The 22,248-nt window shown below is 40.1% G+C and overlaps 1 protein-coding gene across 2 annotated transcripts in view; it reads right to left on the bottom strand.

The window, feature by feature from the left end:
- Positions 1-2,484: 2,484 nt before the first annotated feature.
- Positions 2,485-22,248, bottom strand: part of LOC123871691 (protein winged eye) — a 106,223-nt gene continuing 86,459 nt past the window's right edge. Inside the window, exons 8-14 of one of the 2 annotated variants that reach the window (XM_045915602.1) lie at positions 18,495-18,614; positions 7,039-9,488; positions 6,223-6,445; positions 5,131-5,849; positions 4,703-4,894; positions 4,100-4,258; positions 2,485-3,332 (exon numbers count right to left, since the gene is read on the bottom strand). In XM_045915602.1, the coding sequence (XP_045771558.1) occupies positions 3,099-3,332; positions 4,100-4,258; positions 4,703-4,894; positions 5,131-5,849; positions 6,223-6,445; positions 7,039-9,488; positions 18,495-18,614 (4,097 nt within the window). In that variant the 3' untranslated portion in view covers positions 2,485-3,098. Of the gene's footprint in view, positions 3,333-4,099; positions 4,259-4,702; positions 4,895-5,130; positions 5,850-6,222; positions 6,446-7,029; positions 9,489-18,494; positions 18,615-22,248 lie in introns of both variants that reach the window. The other variant, XM_045915601.1, reaches the window with a different exon arrangement.

Raw genomic sequence — 22,248 nt, forward strand, 5'->3', positions numbered from 1 at the left:
TTCCTATCCTTGGTCGACCTAGCTATATCCCTGTCTTATCAGTCCCTTCATATACGCCTTGATATGAATAAAAAGGATAATGGTGAAAACACATTTGCTACACCCCACCTCACGCCACCCCTCACCGCTGGCAGTCGAAGGAAATCGTACTATTATGACTTATTGGTATGACCTGAAATAACGCTGCCAGATCAAAACCAGCCAAAGGCCAGATTTTCGGATGATAAGTTCACTTGACCGCGTGGTAAGTTACAATGCAAGGTAATGGAACGCTTAATCACTTGACACGTCTTTGCCGTTAGCACGGTAACTAGCCACGATCTAAGCCTCCTATCAAAAGACCTAATAGGCGTTTTGTCGATGGTGAGGTACCCAGAGACACCACGCATCTATCATCTACAAATTGAATAGTGCTAGTGCAGTACTGATACGTGGTGTAGGGTGAGGAGTGGCAATTGAGGTGGCGTGTCACAAATGTGTTTCTACCATAAGAATCGGGTTTCCAACACACCCTGTATAAAATGAACTTATATGCAGAATGAACATACTTTATATGAATACAATAAAACAATGGCAACAACAGAGCAAGATGACTTAAAAATAAATTTATAATATATAATGCTGTTCGCACATTACAAATAAACCGCGCTCGTTAACCTAAAAGACCCGTTCTAAGTTAGCCCGCTTTCACATTCCCAATAGGTTTATAAGTGCCATTTCGTACCGTTATACTAAATAGCTTATTACGGTTAAGTGTGCCGGTATAGGATGATAATTGTTTCAGCCGAAACATCCCAAATATAGTAAATTTTTTAACTAATCCGTAGAAGAATCAAATGCGGGACAACCCACTTATCCACTTGTACTCGTAAGGTTGGTGGTTATTCGTAATTTCCATCCCAAAAAAATTCGCCACGTGTGGTTTATTGCGGCGCGTACGGTTCGTCCGTAATGTGCGGTCAGCATAACAGGAAAACCTCGCACTATACTGGAAATACTTCTATGTACAACCTTAGTTAACTACACATAGCAAAATTATACGCACTGTATCAAGCATCTAGCACCATTTCGATATAAGGTATACATCAAATAACATAATATTATCAACCAAAATATAAAAAGAAATTAAGAAAAACAATAATATAACAAATAGCTCCGAATTTATGTTATATATTTTTGCCAAAACACATTAAAATGACAAGTAAAAAATTCACCGATTAATTTTGAAAAAATAGGAGACTAGCTCAAGTAGTATTGCATTTCAAGATAATATATAACTACATACGTTTCAATTGAGAAGATTCAGCTTTCAGAGAAACACTCAAACTTCCACCACCATAAGGAACAAAAAAATTCGCAAAAACTGTTTTCATTTTTAAATAAAACCAAAAAGATGTAAAAATTACGAAAAAATAAGCAGAAAATAAAATTTAAGTACAAGTACATATATTTCAAATATGGCGGTGCTCTTCTGAAACGCGTAGTATATTTTGTATGAAGAAAAATTACGCAAGAAAATCTACATAAAGAATCTAAAATAAACATAAATATAATAACTAGCTATAAACTGAGATTACGCCGTTCTATATAAGAATAAATCACATTTCATCACCGATCCAGTCGCTTCACGCTTGACCACGACTCACATACGACATATTGTCATCACTGGCACATACCAACTCGGCCCGTATAACAGCCACTACACACGGGACCAACTTTTAACAACAACTTCCAACGTATGAGTAGAAATAATAATAAGTTAGTTAGTCCTACACCCGATAGTGTTTAAAGGAAATTGTTTATGATTATGACCATGTCATTACTTGAAGATTAAATTGGTCTGACTAACCCTTGAACAACCGCTAGCTTATTTGTTATAATTACACTTGGAAAATATAAAACAGTTTTCAATTAGGTACATGAAACTTTAGTATTAGTGGATCTTTAAAACTAAATCGATAAGTCTCAAAGTAGTACTATCCTATTCCATGGAAAAGATTGTGTAAGGGATAGCATTAATTTTAGACCGTCAATTTAGTTTTTCAGAATTTACGTAGGTATAGCCAATTTAGCACAAATGTATGTTTTAATGATTTTATTGTAATGAATTACTAATGTGAACTATAATACAATACTTCGATTGAGAAATAAAGGTTTTTTAAACTATGTTGGCACGTGAGTTGAAGTTAAATTAGTCTCGTGTGTAGATGTTTAAGATCGAGGAGAAGAAAACATAACATTCCCAAAAGGACACCGCTAAAACGTAACAGGGGGTAACTTCAACACGTACAGTACAACCAAATTAATAATGCGAATGCAGATCTTCGCTAATTGTCGTATTCCGAATCGTAAGAGCCCTAAACAATGCACTTGCATTTTGCACCTTGTTATAAACAAATAGGAGTCAATATCATGTGTATCATACGACCGTTGCCGAACAGTGACGAAGATTTCTATGCGCATTATTAATTTGGTTGTACTGTACCTACGCTTGTAAAGATCGTCGCAGCGGACGGTAATGGCAGAAACACATTTGCAATACCCCACTGCACTCACGCCACGTGGCGTGGAGTGTTGCGAGTGTGTTTGGCCCATATAGTGAAAAAATTGTCACATTGTATTGAGCCTCAAAAATCTACATTGTACTTTAAGACCTGTATAAGTGATTCTCAAAGCTGCATCCGATATAATTACGTGTGTAAAGAAATCTACTGGGACGAACACTCTAACACTGAGATTTATGAAAAAATCGAAACACTATTGCTTTTCACTATTTTTACACTCAATATGTCATAATATTTAATTGAAAATAATTCAATGTACACACTAAAGTGGCGTAAATATAAAATATATAAAACTACTAATTTATTAATTAAGAAAAATCAATGATCAAGACAGTTCAATTGCACTGTAAGTTTGTTTTGTAAATCCATATTTACAAAATGTCCGTTTTAAACTGTCCGCACACTGGCACGCATTTTTCATAAATTAGAATGACGTCATAAAAACGCGTACATTCCGCATATGCGCACACTGAAGACGGTCATCCTAATAGAGCGCATGATTCGATCAGCATAAAAAGTACCAGGCGAGCAAGCTTAAGAAGTGGTAGTCTCCGCGAAGGGTATGTCTGGCTCCATCCTCAGGGATTGCGGCGTGGGATCGTAATGACCCGCCAGGTAGTATACGTCGTTGTTATCATAGACCGTACTGTACTTGACAGGGTCATCGCCCATGCGCTCCTTGTACTGCTGCAGCGGTAGCACCTCGCATTTGTGTGATATTGTTTGTACGTCGTTCTCGTCGGTGTGTGGAGATTCAAAGAGACCACCCTAAAATAAAATAGGTTATTTAAAAATTGCGGAATGTCTTCGCAACCAAATTATAAAATCGCAATACAAGCCGAGCCACAAGCAAGCAATTGTCGATTTGTATTCGAAATTCGAATTTGATAAATCGGCTCGTTTCATAATGTCTGATGAGCCAGTACTATAATAATTTTAAATCTGCCAGTTATACAACCAACCAAGTTTTACTGAGAACAGCAACAATTATAAAGGATGGTGACAGATAGGTACAACTTAGACAAAATGCTGCAATGAGCTCGGTGGCTATCATTCAGTGTTGAACACTGAGTTAGCGAATCAGGCAGGCTACCTTGCTGGCGCACGGCAGCCCACTGATTTAAACCATACTAATATTATAAATGCGAAAGTGTGTCTGTCTGTCAGCTAACTTTCCACTGCCCAACAGTTTAATCAATTTTGATGTTTGGTACAGAGTTAGCTTACATCCCGGGGAAGGTCATAGGCTACTTTTTACCTCGAAAAACCAAAGAGTTCCCAGGATTCTTAAAGGCCCATCCGTTTAACCGATTTATATAAAATTTAGTAAGGAGGTAGCTTGCATCCCAGAAATTGACATAGCCAACTTTTTATCCCGGAAAATCAAAGCGTTTGTATGGGATTTTCAAAACATAAATGTACGCGAATTCGCGGGCATCATCTAGTGCGGAATAAATACGAAGTGTTTTGTGTACCTTTCAATAAATAAATAAATAAGTGCACCTAGCCTGCTATAGCTCAATATGATGTGTTACCGGGTAATGCAACTTCTCGCAGCCAGCCGTCTCCTCGGGGTGGTAGAACCAGTGCACCCGCACCGCCATCGCGCCGCGCGCCTCCCACAGCGCCGCGATGCGCCCGATGTACGGCCGGTCCGCGCGCCCCGTCGACAGGAACACCGCCGCGTCACCCACCTGACAAAACCATCATCATCAGTACATTTGACTCCCCTGCTGGACATGGGCCTTTCCGAGGGCGCAACTGTGGCGTAAAACAAAAAGACAAGTAATTATTGATCCAAGTGACGAGTCGGTATAACTACTATGGATGACTTTGGAAGCTCCAAATTTGGCTTTTTCGTGCCTCAAAGAGCAAGTCATAATTTTACATTCACCTTCACTCCTTTTCTACACGTAGACCCTGTATTGATAGGTTGGAATGTCGTACTCACTGAATTAGTATCAAAAGGATCTGGGAGTTGGGCTGGGAGCATTAGCATCTAAAAAAAATCCTACCAATACATGATTACAGGATAGGGTCAAGAGTCAAGACCCTCAGCAATGGATCAATGCATCATTGGTTTCTTTAAACTCATCAGATTCTCCTCCACCAGGATCATATAAGCAACAGGAACTCACATGTAAAACCTCCTCGCCGCGTTGTATAGCTCTATAGAAGAGTTTTCGCAGTCTAGGTTTCGCAGTGCGCCGATACGCCGGTCCATGCCATCGCCACAAGGCGCCTCCTGGTAGGAAGGCCGCCATTTTGCTTACGCCACCACCACCACCGCCATCGGATGACGTTGAAGACACGGTCCGCCGTTTTGTCTTCTAGAAAAATAAGAAACAAGGTATCTGTGATTGCAAATATAACATGGCGATTCAGTTTTTGTCATTTTGTGCCCAATTCATTTTGTATCGAAAGACACTGAATGTGCAAATACATCATCATTATAACCCATAGTGCTCGCCAGCTCATTACTGAGCACGGTCTTTTCTCAGAATGAGAGGGGCCAGAGGGGGAGAGGTTTTGAAAGTTAATTATTCGAAATTACACTACTATTTACCTTTTTGGGCGCTTCGACCACAGCCGTAGAACTAGACGCGACAGGAGTCTGTATGGCATCTTCTTCCAACCCAATCCCGCTATCCTTCAAATTATCCTTACTTTCAGTGTCCTTCTTTAGCGTAATCTTGCTCAAATTGCTGAAATCCAGTACCGCATTTTTGACCAAACTCTTCTTAGACAGAACCGCTTTTTTAATCACAGTCTTCATTTTTTCTTCCGGTGATTTCTCAACCGCTATCAGAGTCGATAACCTATCATTAGAATCTACGGAGTCTTCGTTTGATTTATTCGAGTCTATGTAATCTGATGATGATTTGTGCCGATGATCATCGCCGGATGATGACGAATGGTCTTTGCAGCCAGAATGATGCCGTTTCTTGTGTTTTCTATGGTGTTTCTTGTGATGTCGTCTATGCTTGCAGTGTTCCTCGCAGCATTTATGTTTTTTCTTTTTCTTTTTGACGTATTCCATTGAAGCTGGGTCTTCTTCGCTTGTTAGCCTTCTCATTTTCTCTTTCTTTAATTTCTTTAGTTTCTTTCTATCTCTATGCCTTTCTTCCTCATTCTGATTGTTGGTATCTGCTGAAGGCTGTGGCGTTAGATTTGGTTGGGGTTCCGTCTTCACCTCGTTACTGGTGGTAGGTGCCGTCTTTTTCTCTTCCGTCATACTTGTGTTCCTTCTTCGTTTGCCCAGTGTGAATAATGTGTTTTCGTATTCTGTAATTTAATAAGGAAAACCATCACTATATGAAGCTTGGCTACAATATTAATTGAGACAAGTATAAAACCGGCTTATTATCTCGTGGCTGTTGATAGCTTATAATTTATTCAATAAATATTAAACTCCTATTATCCCAGGTCTATTTAACTAGCTCTACACACCTTTAGATGATTTTGTCTCCGTAAGGACGTTAATTTGGGAAGCCCTTTAGTGGTCAGCTTGAGCTTATTTCTATCATTTACTTTTTGAAACGTGGCGCCAGGAAAATTGGCTTATTGTTCTATGTTGAAACTTTGACACTTACTGAAAAGTATCGGTATAAAAGGAAGGAAAGGGATGGAACTTGATCAAAAGAATATTCAAACTTACCAACAACAGGATAGTTAGGTTCCAAAAACCTAATATCCTCAATGGCTATCCTGCCGGAGTCCCCGTCATCAAACTCCACGGCTACAAACTTGTCATCGTGAGGGTCTGGAGACGAGACGGCGACGGTGCCAGGGTACAAACACCGGTACTGCTGCGACCAATACGCGCACACCCGGGTGCCTGATGGTAGTTCAGTTACTGTTGTTGGACTCACTTCCAGGATCTGAAAAGACAGGCATCAGCGAAATTGTGATAGTCATGCAAACTGTGGAATCAACTCCCATCGGCGGTACCTCTGGTGCTGCAAATGTTCATGGGCGGCGTTAATCACTTAAGATCATTTAATCGACCTGCTTGTTTGCTCGCTATTTTATTATAGAAAAATAATAAAAGAGTCATGAAGATGGTATTGTCTAGTGGTATGTCGGCTAAGACTATCGAGTATCGGTACTTTGACCAACTGGATGATCGAATTTTTATTGAGCTCTAAAGTAAATTACATACAGTGGTTGGTGAAAAAATCGGATATTCGGAATTTTTATCGTTTTTTTGTAGTTTGCTCTTCGGCTCTGAGAACAGCTCCCGTTGCTGCCAGTTATTTTCACTAAATTTTAATGTATGTAGTTATTCGAAAACCTCAACTACTTGATTGAAAAGCCAGATGGCTATAACTGCGAAGTAGTACAGTAATATGTCAAATCCGTAATCATAGTCAGTAAGGTAACAACAGCAGACCCTGTCAACAAAGTACCAGTGTGCTGAATAAGAGGAAAAATTAACATTATTACAAATACAATATTTACGTACGATACTTACAGCATCTTTCAAGGTCTCCTCTCTGGATAGTATGTGCGGCTTATTTCCCCTTTCGCCATCAAGCGTTATGGCATACACATCTGGTGCTTGCACTGCACTCAGTTTACCCGCGTAGAATAATCCGCCTCTTGCAGTAAGCACTCTAGGTGAGGAGTCCAGGTTATCCTCAGTCAAAGTACATCTTGAAATTGGCTGTGGTTGAGGAGTAGGTTCAGGCGGGGCTTCTTTATTCACATCTTCAGTTCTTTCTACAGACTTAGTACTCTTCCGTCTCTTTTTCGCGCGACGTCTCTCTTTATCGCTGTCACTAGACGCACTCGCTCTTCTAATTGCTAGTTCTATCTCAGACATGTCGTCCCTTGAATGTTTCCTCGCCAACCTGTCAACCTTTTCTCGATTTTTCTGCCGAACCTCATTCAGACTTTCCATCGAGGAACTCGCTGATCTATTAAGGCCCCAATCATGTTCCTCCTCTTCTGAATACGTCTTTACGATAGGCTCGGCTTTTAACTTAGGCCGAACTTTACTCGTTCTGTTTATTTCTTCCCTCGAGGGTTCGCCTTTTGAATATAGAATATTGCCCTTAAGTTTTCCTTTTGCTAGCAGGTAGCCAACTAAGGTGCTCTTGGATTTAGGTTTCTTAGCTACGATTGTTTCTGTAGAGTCTGGGCTCGAAACTTTCCTCGGTCGCCCGACTTTTCGTTTTTTCGACGACCCTCTGTCTGAATCCGGGGAGAGAGCGGGAGTGCAAGGCGTTGGAGGTGTCGATATTGGTGGTAGAGGCGGCGTTAGTGCGTTTAACTGGGCTCGTTTTTCGTCACATTGGCGTTGTAAGTCCTGCAAACGTTCTCGCATGTCTTTTTCGATTGCATTGACGAGCGCCTGAGCTGAAGGCACGGCGTGGCCGTGAGTGCAGTCGGTTGACCCGCAAGTACAAGCCGTCACCCGTCGCAAACTCGCTTCTAACTCGCCACCGTCATCTTGATCAGTATCCTTTCGCTCACGTTTATGCCGTCGCATTTTTTCCAATTTATGCCTTAATCTGTCCTCCCTGTCACTGCTTCTTTTTCTTCTTCTCTCACTGGACGAATCATCTCTATGCCTATGTTTATCTTTTTTGGATTCTAACGACCTGTCTCTTTCAGTGGGACTCAGCAACTCAGTTTTAATAAACGGTCGAGACGTCGATGGTAGATTTGTTTGTGGACTTTCTTCGACTTCTTCCATAAACCTTTGTTCTGCTAAAGCACACAATAACCCTAACCCATCGAGAGAAGGTTTTTGTTGTTCATTCGCCTGTTCCACAACCGGGAACTCAAATCTTCGATGTGGATCTAGGTCGGTGCGTGGAGGAGATTTCGGGGATGTTTTGATTAAAATATTCAATTTGGTGGATGTCCTCGTATCTATTGTCAAAGGGGTAGGATCCAAAGGGGGCATGTTTCCGGGTGTCGTTCGCTCGAATTGTTCAATGCTGTTCGATAGAAGTTCGAGTCCACTGACGTCGACTGGCAGTCTAGTTTGCGGTTGAGTTGGCATTGGCGTTGGAGTGGATGTTCTTCCCGTGTCTATTACTAAATCGTGTGATCCACCGCTGCTCGAGTTATCTATCGTTTCATCTCTTTCGATTGCATCAATCGCCTTTTCTACAGCGCCAACTGCGAGGCCTTCAGAAGAAGAATCTTCAGCGCTGTCTATCAGTGGAGGATGTAATGACTGACATGACATTTGCATGACGTTTGATTCTTCTGGGAAATGCGCAACGCCAACGCAAGCTACGTCCCTTTCGTCCTCATCTGCGTGATTTGGTGAATCCTCTTCATCGTCGATGTGGTCTGTCTGGTTCGATGCGTCTCTGTGCGCCGGGAGTTCGGGAGCTTCTGGAGGCGGTGTGGGCGGAGCGGCGGGGGAAGTCGCTTGGCTTCTGCACACTTGTTCGGTGTAATCAGGTTGGTAGTAAAGGTGCGTCGTTAAAATTGGCTGTTGGACGGGCTCGGGGACGAATGGTGGTGGTTTCTCCTGAGGGGGTTCCGGTTCAATTTTTATCAATGTGTGTGGCATTATGAGAGGTTGCATGGATTTTCTTTTGTCTACGGGGTGCGGGGGGTGAGACTGGGGAGGTGGGGCGGGAGCTAGAGTGACCAGGCGCGTTGAATGGGTGTGCGTGTGTTGCAGGGTAGCAGTAGACGCGAGGAGGTCGCCTGGTAACAACTGTAGGTGATGCGAAGGATGTGGCGCGGGGGGAAGGAGTAAAGGAGCTGAGGAATATGGTACTCCACCCCAGACTACCGCGTGGGGCAAATCTGGAGGAGCAGGTAGTAGAAGTAGGGCTCCAGAGGAAGGTTCGCGGACAAGCTGGAAACCGCCGACGGACGACACTCCTCCGCCCACGGGACCGACGCCCACGCCACCCACACCGCCCACCATCATACTTTCCATCGACATTTGGGCTGTAAAGAAGAAAAAGTCTAATTATTTATAATTTTGATGTCCAATTTTTTTTATAATTTGTTACAATGGAAACATGTGGACAGCAATCAGCGTAATCATATCATGATGGTAATTTAATACCTACTTTCCGTGTACCTAAGCAGTAGGTAAACACCAGATACTCTTATCTTATCTATTTTAAATAACAATAATAATTAGCTGTGTAATTCTAAACTTCAAATAATAATCCATTTACATTTTGTTTACCAAAACAACCAATTAAAAGAATTTCTTCATTTTCATAATTTTCTTTATCACGTCTATCTAACATTACCTATAACAACATCAAATGGCTGCAATGAAATATCAACTCTATTAATACGGAACAAAGTTTTATTAATCTTGTACTAAATGCAAGTTAAAAATACTATAGTATGAGTAAATTATTATGGATTCCTAGTAACAAGTTGTTCTACGAGTTCCTAAGGATGCATTTACACAGACTAGGGACGTGGCAGGGGCGTGACACGGCATCAGTTTGTCAAAAATATTGTTATGAGATCGTTTACCTACATTATAATGGCATTTGTCAATGCATGCATATATTATTGATAGACATAGGCCACGTTCAGTCCGTTCCTGACACATTCCCGTTTTTGTTTATCTAGGCGGATTCTGATTTCTGAGCTAAAAATACAGGTCTAAATATACCTACCTACTGATGTCTTTATTTAAATGCTCCCGGCAGAAAAGGATAACATAAAGCATAGTTTACACGGAGCCAACACTGGCTGCCAATAAGACTGGCAGCCAGTGCTGGCTTGGTATTGGCCTTGTGTAAACAGTTTTTCAAGCCAAGCCAGCGCTGGCTGCCAACGCTGGCGAGAATAGAGCGACCGTCTATTTTTCTAGCCAGTGACCTCCGCCCGCATACCCTTCGACCCCCGCGCCAGCGTTGCGGACACGTGTAGACGAGTCTCGCCAGTCACTGGCGAACGTCCGTACGGTGTGTGTTCTTTGTTGTTTTTCCAAACGTGTGCACACCAGAAGAAAAAATCCGTGAATGATTGGCCGCGTCTAAACAACAAGGGCCAGGCCAACGCTGGCTTGTCTGCAGACTGGCGCCAGCATTACTGGCTTCGTGTAAACTCTACTTAAGAGATCTGTCAATTCAGTTTAGGTTAGAGATTGTGAACAACAGAATTAGCCACTTGGTCTTTTCCATGGACCAAGTTTGGAGTAGGTATGTCTAAGAATATGTAATTATGTATGCCATGTCTTAAAAATGTTTTTTCCAACCCTGCAAAAGACATTGGTGGGTGCTACTTCTGCGCCACATCGCTTTTGTATAAACCATGCCTAAGATAAGAGCGCGCCATTTGTATTCTATCCCCATACTTCCGTTGGGGGTCGGTGGAATGCTAAAACACACCGATGGGAATAAGAAAGGTGGATTCCAGAATTTCCAGCTCATTTCCTATTCATTTATTTGGAATCGGCTATCCTTTAATGCTGCTCTGATAATAAATAATTTGCTAACTGGTTTATCTGGATTGTGAAGGTACAATTCTGAAGGTACAAAACAATATACCTAAATCTAGTATAGTCCCCGTCGGTAAATAACGTGGTATTCAGTAACTTCTACGCAAAGACTACTTTTAGGTTTTTTTGTCTGATGGGAGGCTTCGGCCGTGGTTTGTTACCACCCGTTTCGGTACGATGCCGTGTAGAAACCAAAGGGGTGTGGATTTAATAAAAACTGCCATCACCTTCCAGGTTAGCCCGCTTCCATCTTAGACTGCATCATCACTTACCACCAGGTGAGATTGCACCTTGAGTGCAATCTCAACTTGTATCTAAAAAAAGCTAAAATTTAGAAATTATAAAATTCCAAACCCCTGCCGGGAATCGAACCCAAGGCCTCCCACTAATAAGACCACTGCGATTACCACCGCGTCAGGGAGGCTGTCAAAATTATCGATAATATTCAGTGACAAAACGACAAAATAAATAATAACGTAAAACCATCAATTATGCTAACTGTACACGCGATCACAAAATCCGTTCCGACCGAAAAACTCACCGGGCCGTGAAAACAAAACTCCAAACGCGATAATCGTGCGCTAAAACCCGCATAGGCTAAGAGACGGCGCCTGCTTGGGTCTTTTGACTTTAATGCTCAAGTATAATGTTTAAGTAGCCGGGATAACCTAACCCGTAGGTATAACTGGTAATGTGTGGCACAAAACAATTGTATGCAAAGGCAATTGAATGCAAATTGTATGCAGGGTATTGCTTGGAGCAATCTCCACCAGGCAACCTTTGGTGAAAGGAGAAACTAGGTGTGTTGGATAGTACTAACACGCAATGAATATTAGGTATGTCAGCGATATAATGCTTTCTCGTTTTAACAGTGTCTTAAGTCTGAGCAAAGTCAAAGTTCGCTCTATAAATCTCAGCCTCAAGAGGCATCAAACTTCGCTCGCGACGCGACGCCTCAAAGAGCATGCGTCGCTTGCGGCACTAAAATTAAATATTTTGGAATTAATGACCAAGCTGTGGTTTTCTATTCTTGTAAGCCCGTCTTTCCTAAACATACTTTTTACTCGTCTACCCTTGAGTCTCAAAGTGCTTCTCAAGCTCTTTACAATGACACCCGAATTAACGTCATATCTAAGTGCGTTATAAGTATCAGCGTAATTTCAAATTTTACACAACGCTAATTCGCAACAACCATTCGCCGGCGCCCACACTAGCCCGATGGGACGTTCGCAGGCAAAACAAATACATACAGACAATGTCTATCCATTATGGCCCACTCTTATCGCATTATTAGTCTCTCAGTTATTAGCGATTGAAATGTGATGGTATTTTGTAACACAAGAAATTTTGACAGGCTTTAATTTGTTAAACGGGCGAATAAATGCTTTTAGGTCTGAATTCTGTTTGTTGATTTTACGTCAAATTTTAACCAAAGAGTAAACAAAACGGTTTGTGTCAATTAAATGAAGATAATAACATTATATTTATTTACCTATTAATACGATACGTAGATTAGATACGCGGTACCCACGCCCAAATGGGCACTATCCACAAATCATTAGATAACTGTACAAACTCGATAAGAAATCTTACGACCGGCTCTTATAATGAGACGCCCGGTTATTCCGCCCACGTCCACTTATGACTGAAAGGGACAGAAATAGGATTCCACGTGCGCTGGAACGGGACGACGATACAGATAGAGTTTACAGATAAATTACCACAATTTCCGGGACTTTTCTAAGCACACCTAAGTACTATGACAAATAGATTTGTTTAGTTGAGTTTGTTGTGGGCTCTTCTCAGACCTGGGCGCATATGGAACCCTCGTAGCTTCCCAGTTCCCACTCCATAATCAGAAACTCTCAAAAGATCATTATTATTAAATTGTTATCCGAACAACACACAGGGATGAATCCGACATCCATGAAACAACACCTATCTGCAAAATCTCAACTCAATCAGTACTTAGCCGAAAAATCAGTTACCAATTTCGACGGAATAACAGCATACCTACATACTTAGGTACAAAGAAGTCCTTCAAAAAGTACCTAGGAATACAAAGTTTTTAAAAAGGACCTACGAGTTAGGACAGTCCCAAAAATCTCAATTATTAAGTGAACCTAGCTATACAACGGTCCCAAAAGCGTTTTATAAAATGTCCCGACATCGGAATTAAAAGGGACGCGTCGCATACGAATCGATTTTTGTATAAACGATTGTTTTCTCGATTAATTATTTATTAATGCACTTTGTTTAGTCCGATCCGAGTTCAATCGAATAATTTAGCATTTTCAAGCAGGTAGGTTGGGTGAGGGATGGGGATGGATGAGTCACGATTTATAGGCGTGATGGATACCTATGGAGACAGGCCTACCCTCGCTGTAGGACCTCGGAAAGCATGTAAAGGTGTCGGTCATGCAGCTGATCTCTCTTAGGTCATGTCGGATTGCCGTCCCTTCGAATTATGAGAGTGAGTGAATACCTAGAGTGCACCTGTCTATACGTACATAGATAGGTATTTGTGCACTTAAATTGGTAGATACTTACTAAGTACTTACCAACTAGATAAGTATAAGTAGAGGTAGGTATCTATATCTAATCTTTGATGAGAATATTGGCCGCCGAAGCCGAAATTCGGTCAAGAGAAAATTATAGATATCAGATATCAAAGAAAGTAAATAGGTACCTAAGTACTCAAAACCTAAAACTAAGAAGCCTATTAACAGGCTGAGCAAGGAAATTTAATCTCAAACGTTGAACCAAACTAAATTGTCAATGGATTAGGAAATGCCTACACGGCAGATTAGGTGTATACCTGCCTAATCCTTAATCTGGGTAGGACTGCTTACCTAAGCGCCTAGATAGTAGATACCTACCTACGTACTTACCTACTTACCTAATTCAAGGAGCTGTATGAAAAAGTTGAAAACTATAAAGTGTTGTATAGAAGCAGGCGTTAGGTACTTTGCGGAAGTCCATGATATTAGGTAGCTATAAAATATATCCTATACAAGATATAGATAGGTACCTACCTACTTATGCTATAATCCGCTAAACCAGACAAATCTGTATGCAGCATGCGATATGCACCACCCGCCCTCCCACTGCTAAACATGCAGGAAGAGCCAGTCAACAAGCAAGCAATACCTACTTACGCACCACCACCACGCAGCATCACACAGATCCCAAAACCATTGGACATAGAGATTTATCTGATTTAGTAAGTTTAAACTATAAAGTGCTAGAGAGGCTGTGTTTGACAATTGCTTGCTTGGTACTTAGTAGGTACAAATTGCTGTCAGAGTGAAGTAGAGTGAGTGACCTCTCTGTTTGAACCTAAATCGACATTTGTCAAATAATTCCTACCTATTAGCTAGGCAAGTACCTATTTGGACAATGGGGGCACAGTTCATGATTTAGTTAGATTTTTCACTCTGCTAGGGCTGACGTAAAATCAAAGATTTAGGTAAAAATATTAAAATAAGGTCGGTGGCTACTTATACTTATCATTCAGTGTTAGGTAGGTATACGGTCTACACTGAGATAGCGAATCACCCCGCTCGCTGGCGTGCTGCAGCCGTCACGTATTGACGCATCGCGTTATGTCCACCCACGCTTTTAATCGGTTTAACCGTCATTCGAAAAACCTTGACTAATTAATCCGATTCCCCCCTAGGTAGCTACTCGACGATCTAAATCCTAAAACCAACAATTATCAGCATTACGTTATCGATCAAAAAGAGCGAATATTCGAAAAACTAACTTTAATCCGTTGCGATAGTATCGCGTGAGGTGTCAAATTCTTAACCGTGAACTGTTCACTACGATAATCGTTAAAAAAACCAACTAATCACAACACTAAAAACGTGAGGGGACGTCAATGATTAGGTGACGCCTTTGTCGCGAGCTCGCTTCTGATTGGTTGAGACGTTGCGAAGGCGGAGCTTAGAAGGCGGGAGGAACGGTTTTAGGGCTGTCTATTTCAAGACTTATCGATAAATGAGTTTTTTTATGGTGTTTTTTTGCATGTTGTTTTTCGGATGATGGATAATTTATGGGTTGGGAGTGACACGAGTTCCGCTTGGCGTGTGGGAAGCGACTTATGGTGAGCGATGGAAGGTTTCTGACGAGGGTTACTGGGTCTTACGGGGTTTAGGGTTACTATACTTTGTCGGTGACTACATTGTAGATAGGTAGGTAAGTGTTGTATTAAGTTACCGTTCCTCCTGAACGCTTTATTTATGCGAAACAGTAAACAATACAGACTCAAATTAACCTAAGTAGGTATAGTGTTGTGCTTTACCGCGAAAAATACAAAGGTATCTATTTTTTACGTGATTAACCCTACCCGGTATAATAACGGTACCGATTTATTAAAAAAAAATCAGTTAAGTAAATTAGCAATTACGTATGTTAGGAACAAATTTTAAACAGAGGATATTATCCCTATACCTTTTGGATACCTAATAGGTACGTAGGTACTAGGTAAGTATTTTAAGTAAGTGGGTAGGTACCTACTTCACTTAAAATATCACTTCAGGTGGCGTAAAACTTCATGAAGAAACCGGCATGATTGAGAATGTTCTGCAACTCAAAAGAAAGGTGAAATCTCAAAGATGTATGAAGTCTGCCAATCTGCACTTGGACAGCGTCGTGGACCATGACTTTACATCCTTCTTATTCTGAAAGGAGACCCGTGCTCATAGTGCGATGGGATTAATGGGACACGCAAGTGATATTTTAATTGCTTAAAACGCGCAAAATTGGAAGCTGCCTGCCGGAGATCGAATTCACACCACCCGAATAGGAAAAGATAATTGTTATCATCATGATCTACCCATCGCTGGCCCACTACTGAGCACTGAGCAGTCTCCTCTCAGTATGAGAGAATTTAAGCCATACCTAATGTAAGGTTATTTTTAAAAATTGATTTGAGTTGTCAAAAATAATATAAAATTATTAATTTATCTAATGCAGGTAGTTTGATAAAATCGATATTTGGCTCATTCGATGTCATACAATCTGTTGCTAGGCGGCCAACAAGGTTGAACTTGCATAAATACGGGTGTTTCGAAGGTTTTAGTTTAGTCTCCTTCTGAGATTCGGAGCGATATCGCATATTTTCGGTATTTGGGTTGTGAACTGGATAATTAGATGTTGTGATAGCAATCACGCTCTAATTAAATTATTTATTTTGGCATTAGTTTGTTAAAACTAATGATTAAAACTCTCGGATAACCTTGCACATTAAACTTGTGTTTTTTTGTGTTGGTTTTGGAGAGGACATTCCAATAATTCGATAAAAATATTTAAATAATACCTGCTTTTCTGAGTGACGCCAATACTATGTAGTCCGCCACCCAGCCAAGTGTGGATTAGCCGACTAGATAGGTAGATAGATATTGAGTATTATCTTTCTTGCTGGTTATTCTCGATATAGGAACGGCATTCCGAACAAGTGGTAAAAAATTTTGACGATTCAAAAGCATTTGTAAAAGTTTATTTGAATAAAAATATGAATATTTTATTTTATTTTCTCAGGTATATCTACATAATCTATACCTAGGTAGGTAGGCAGACAGTATGAAATTATTAAAATGAAAGAATTATGAATTAAAATTGATCTAATTAGAAATGCTTACAAAAAAAATAGTCTATTATTCGAATTATTAAGCTAACGCGTCTCGCAATTATATTCTGATGATTCTGTTCTATTGTGACCAAAACTGGAACCCATAATAACGCATAAGCGATAAAAACTTAACGAGGTGTTATTGAATTACTCGAATGTACAAACCGACAATTTATGCAAAAAATATAAAGGTCAAGTGAGAGTTGGCTTAAAAGGGACTTGAAAGAAAATATTGTGTCAAAAGACCTCCTTAAATGTTAAACAATACCTACTGTAAGTAGAATGTACCTAGAGCATCGAATAATTCTGTAGGTTTTGACTTTTGATAATTTGTCAGTAAGTGGAACTTTTGTAGAACCCTGACACGTGTTGTACCTCTCTCTACCTTTACAGAGTTATGTGCGTTTTAAGCAATTAAAATATCATCTGCTTTAACGCTAAAGAATTGCATGCCTGAAATATCTCAATAATCTTCTCAAAGGTGTATAAAGTCTGCCGATCCGCACTTGGAACCGCACTGATAAAAATTAAACTAGAAAACTGAATTTATGTACCTAACAGTACTAGGTAGGTAGGTAATAGAAGGCTATGTAGACTACTGATTTAGATATTAATTTAAACTTGACAACAGATGAAGAACAAACTAATCCTAAGTATAAGAGTTACGATTTTAGCCACGCGGTAAGGAACCCTAGAAAAACCAAAAAAAAAAGAAGTTTTATTGTCCACGATTTAACCACAGGCGTGGGCACTGGGCTAGTTCATTACGAAACGAAAATAAAACGATTCGATGAAAGAAACCGGTGGCCGTAATAAACGGGATCGAGTGTCGACCCAAAAAGAGAATAAGAACCTCTTAAAAAACAAATTAGACTTCAAATGGTGGGAGGCTGATTACATCATTTTAGGCGGCGACGGTCTCACTACTAACGGTCACAGCGGTCTAGAGTTCTAAGTTCAGAGTTCTGCGTTCCGTTGTCAAAACGGACTTATAGCACAGCGTGTTTGACTAATCTTATTACATGACAAAATGGGTTATGTAGTAGACCGTACTGGGTAAAAACTTCAGCTTGCCGGGATGTGACATTATCTATAACACCTGGTTTAACTAAAAGACAAAGTCGAAAAATTGTTTACTTTATCGTGGTCATCGACTTTTGATTAATTAACCCGAAAGAAGTCTTCACAATGTATTAAAAAAAACTAAACCATCACAAATACATATTAGAAACAGTGGACGCTAGACCTCTGGCAGTGGTGGGATTGACACCTTATAACACAGCCAAATTGTACGCGCCGATCGGTATTTGGGTCTGAATGTGCGTAGAGTTCAAGTTATTTTGGATTTAATTTATTTGGGTGATATTTTCGAACGACCAATATAAATTGGGATGCTATTTCGTTAATTGTTCACAATAAAATTTTAATGTATGCAGAATACCTACTTACGTATACCGGTGATTGTAAAAAATAACGTTATAAAACCCGTTTTAGAAATACTTAGATATCGTTAAATAAATACCTGATATTAAGATTTTTCGATATTATTTTATTTATTATGGAATGAACAGATTATCGCTACCTATTTAAAGATACCTACCTACCTACTTAACTATACTGACTATACTATACTACTACTACTATACTTACTATACTTATTGAGTAAGTAGTAGTAAGTAAAAAGGCCCAACGGACAAACTCAGTTGCAATGCCGCTATCAAAGCGGCATGACATCGCAGGAGGTGTATTTAATTTAAGTGGAGCGCTGGCAACGCTAAAACGCCGCTCTCGCAATGCAGTTGGCGCGTAGTTACCAGGCTCGCATGAGTGTGAAGGAGGTGTGTCTTACCGGGATATTGCCAGAGGGGTGGGGCGGGCGCGGGGGCGGGGGTCGGCCACGCCAGCGGGGCGGGGCGGTCGTCGCAGAGCACGTTGGCCACGCCCACCGTCATGGCCGCCTGCGCCGCGTCTGCAATCACAACAATGAGGTTTTATATCTGCAATGACTGCGTGCTCGTTGCGAGCTGCTCATTAAAAATATAACACTTTATTTTATGGGGAAAAATATGGCAAAAACAATTTAAAGTTACTTATAAATAATTTGCGTAAGCCTTTATAGTTGTACTAGGTAGGTACTTGCTAGGTAATGAATGTTAAGTAGACATCAGCTGTCAAATTAATATCAAAATAATTCTTATCGTTTACGATATATACCTACGTTACATTTGATGGCTTTTCACATTGGCCAAACACATTCGGCGAATACAGTCAACGAGTAAACAGCAATACCTTGTAGGTATTCTTCTGACAAGTTGCTTGCAAATTGCATTAACAATAAAAAGTCTTTTGATGTTTGTATGAAAATGCACAAAAGTCGGCAAGGCGGACCAGTCTGCTAGACAATCTCGGAGACTAGACATTTTTTTTTTGTAAAATTAATTAAACAAAATGGGCAAGCAAATGTTAACAGGTTGTCTCTTGTCCGCTTGTCACCTCCCGCTAACTTTACCCATTCATCAAAATAATTATGTTGGGTTGATACTTAACACTAAAATTACGAAGCAGTGAGTGAAGTTAGCTGGAGATGCAAAACTGCGCATGTTAGCACGCAATGCCGTACAGCCGAGTGCATTAGCCGAAAGCGTTGGCCGTTGGGCCAATGTGTAAAATCTTAATCCTAATAGGTACTTAACTTAATATCAAAGTACCTATAGGTAAGTTTGTTACGTAGGTAGGTACGTGTACGTGTTAGGGTAAGTACCTTACTCCTTTACGCCACAATGACAAAACCAGAGTGAACTAGAGTGAGGGAACCGGGAACCCTCATTTTGATCCTTAATCGACGATGTCAAATATTAGGCTAGGTATAGGAAGGTACCTACCTAAGTATGGTGACGTGAAATCATAGAGAAATAGGGCTATAAGGACTTACTGAGGGTCGCGACCCCTTTCCATTTATCCTATAATGGTAGGAGTTCTCTTGGGATAATAATGCGCTGGATTCCCAGATCCTTCCGCATAAAACTCTCTAAGAGAACGAGATTTCGACTCTTAGGTTAATTGTCAGTTATTATCAGATGTTACTTGTTAGTGATAATAACCGGGACCGAGACACGGACCGGAGGTAACGAAAAGGCCAAATTCTGGCCACACGTCATAATAGGGCTACCAGCGTCGAATGTAGATACCAACCGTCGAATGTACCAATTAACATTTGACGCCTGCCAGTGACGTACATGCCTCGACGTTTTATTTTTGGACCAATACTCAATAAGTAGGTAGGTACGTACTTAGGTACGTTTTGTTAGAAGTTCCGTAACTGTCGTGAACTGTGAGAGAACCGAATTGGCTGAGCTTATGGACGCGGGATTTTAAAAACCTATATACCTACAAAGTCCCGGGAATCATCTTATAGTGAGATTTAGATAGATATAAGTAGGCACCTATTTTTAATACAAGTGTAAATTAAAAATGTATAACACCCCCGACAAGTGAAGGTTACAGTAACTAGAAAAGAGCTGATGACTTTCAAACGGCTGAACCGATTTTCTTGGATTATAGCTAAGAAGACTCTCGATCAAGCCACCTTTCAAACAAAAAAAACCAAATTAGGTAAAATTGGTTCATTAGTTTAGGAGCTACGATGCCACAGACAGATACACAGATACATACGTCAAACTTATAACACCCCTCTTTTTGGGTCGGGGGTTAAAAATGAATTGAAGTAGGGATTGTGGGATTTTGTGATAGACATCGCTGGGTACAATTCGCGAAATCAATTCTATCGCCATTTAAATAGGTAGGTATCTACCTACTACCTATCGCAAGAAAATGGCATTTCTTAAGAAGGTTTCTACGATTTGTTTCTGTGTTTGTTTCTATCTAGGTACCTAAGTAGGAACATAATATCTGTAATCTGTAAATAAGTTACGTAGCAAAAATTGTATGGCCTTTTTGCCAAATAACAACGTTGCCAAGTACCTAACTTATCTAGGTAGGTAGGTACTTACTACTTACTGATTATCTACTTACAGATTAGTATGTAGGTAAGTACCTACTTAGAATTTAGATTGAGTAGGTACCTACTTAGGTGTACCTACTTATTGAAAACGGGCGTCTATCAGAGCTAATCTGACAAACAAAGCAGTTATTTTATCTGATTGATTCCTAATTTCAACATATTATAAAGAACCAGAATTTTTAATATTACGTACCTACCTAAGTACCTAAGTAAGATTCACTAATTTATTATTTGCACACCAAGACCTGGTAGAATGTGTAAGGTAACTCAATTAAATGTAAGACTTACTTGTGCCTAAGTAGGTACATTCCAGCGAATAAACATTTATTTATCTATTTATTCATTTTATTTATTAAGGAAAACTAAAATGTAGTTAAGTACCTAGGTATAGATAGGTACGTAGCTACCTATCTACCACGTACCTACTTAATAAAAGCTGCAAATATTAGGTAGGTATATCTATACAAATACTAGGTAGCTACGTACCTACGTAGGTACTTACCAATAGCAAGTAAGTACCTAAGTAACCAACATCGCGGACCGGAAATAAAACCGGTCCGGCCCGGTTCCGTAGCTAATGGCCACGGCGCGGCGCGGGCGCAACGGATTCATACAATTTATTAGGTCATTTCTTTGTAGCTGTTTCTTAGTGGGAAGCTACAATCAAGCTATAATATTACGAGTATGTCAGGGCAATCTATTTTAGGGGTATTTTACACTATGCGAGAAAAAAATTAAAAACCGGTCAAGTGCGAGTCGGGCCTCGCTCTTTTATGGTTCCGTACATAATTGTGAACATCATAATATTTTGGGTATACCTATAAAATATTTCCCAGCTAGATGTATCACCCAAACAATGTTCATTTGTTTTGGTCACAGCTTACAAACTATTTTATAAATCGTTGTTTTCACTATCTGTTGTTTAAATGCAGTTTAAATTCTACATAACATACCTACCGAAATCTCATAGTCCTAATGGTCCTAACTAGTTTAGTTTTTGAGATAGCCCCCGTCACAAAAATGGTCTAAAACTGACCACTTTAACAGCCCCCCATTTCTTTATTTTTTAAGATAAAAATAAATAAAAAATATATTCGTAATCTTCTCAATGAGCTCTAAACAATGATACCCAACATGCAAGGGTAAGAAAAAATATGTCTTTTTCTTGTAGGTAGGTACCTATGGGAGTCCCCCTGACTTTACCGAGAGCAGGGTTAGCCGCCAAATACTTTAAAGCCCACTCAGCGAATACACGATGCTGTCTGTGGTCGTTGGGTTTTAGCTCTTGAGTTAATTGAACGGTGTATGGATGAAACATGTGTATCTGTGTATCTGTCTGGCATCGTAGCTCCTAAACTAATGAACCGATTTTAATTTAGTTTTTTCTTGTTTGAAAGGTGGCTTGATCGAGAGTGTTCTTTGCTATAATGCAAGAAAATCGATTCAGCCGTTTAAAAGTTATCAGCTCTTTTTTAGTAACTGTAACCTTCACTTGTCAGGGGTGTTATAAATTTTTAATTTACACTTGTTACCTAAAAGAGATGGTCCCTTGCAAAATTTTGGTTCCAACTCTTGATTCATA

The sequence above is a fragment of the Maniola jurtina genome, chromosome 14 (genome assembly GCF_905333055.1).
Source record: "Maniola jurtina chromosome 14, ilManJurt1.1, whole genome shotgun sequence".
Taxonomy (NCBI): Eukaryota; Metazoa; Arthropoda; class Insecta; order Lepidoptera; family Nymphalidae; genus Maniola; species Maniola jurtina.